The sequence below is a fragment of the Penaeus monodon genome, chromosome 32 (genome assembly GCF_015228065.2).
Source record: "Penaeus monodon isolate SGIC_2016 chromosome 32, NSTDA_Pmon_1, whole genome shotgun sequence".
NCBI lineage: Eukaryota > Metazoa > Arthropoda > Malacostraca > Decapoda > Penaeidae > Penaeus > Penaeus monodon.
Window position 1 is genome coordinate 35,460,775 of NC_051417.1, and position 754 is coordinate 35,461,528.

Here is a 754-nt window from a genome sequence, read left to right on the forward strand (position 1 = left end):
GAGCTGCTGTTATTATACATGTTCCTTCAATATTCAGGCCTTTTGTAATATTTTTTTCCAAAAAACTAATTCATGAGGGTAAGAGTAACTACATGATATCATTGGTAAAGGGTTCCTTGCTACCAAGTTCAAAAATACATTTTGTAATGACCTTACAAAACCTTTCGATGTTGATACTCTAGCATTATGTATCAGGTTTCAAGTATAATATATACTTAAGGTTTTGTACTCATCTAATACATTTAAGGATTAAAGAAAAGCTTTGTCTATATAACATGTATAATTATAGTCATTGAGCATAACCTCTTGTATTTGTGCTTGCAACAGAGAGGAATAATTTGTAGTTGAAGAATGAAAGTTATGCTGCAGCTTGATTCGTCTGACAAATCTCCTTGTCAGCCTTTTTGAGGGTGACCCAAAGATTCAGTTGTTTTGCACGGATTTTGGACCAAATGACATGGTCGCTCAAAGCTAGCATAGTTGCAGCAGTCTGTGCAGCTCCCTCTGGATAAAGGACCGTCCCGCAACCCATGCCTGGAAAATGGGGAAAATATTTGTCAAGATTAAATAATATTTTCAGGTTATACTCCTTGGGTGGTGTAAATACATTTCCCCTGACATTTGTACATACTGGAATCGAAGCTAGTATAAAAATACACAGGTAAAAACAATGGAATATAATAGATTGTTGCAGAAGTTGAAAATGTGATTAAACTAAAATGAAAAAAACCCGGTGACGGTAACAAATTAATGT

At 34.7% G+C, this 754-nt stretch overlaps 1 protein-coding gene across 1 annotated transcript in view; it reads right to left on the bottom strand.

Moving 5' to 3' along the window:
* Positions 1-265: 265 nt before the first annotated feature.
* Positions 266-754, bottom strand: part of LOC119593846 (multifunctional protein ADE2-like) — a 9,771-nt gene continuing 9,282 nt past the window's right edge. The window contains exon 9 of the mRNA XM_037942876.1: positions 266-534. Coding sequence (XP_037798804.1) covers positions 359-534 — 176 coding nt within the window. The 3' untranslated portion in view covers positions 266-358. The remainder of the gene's footprint in view (positions 535-754) is intronic.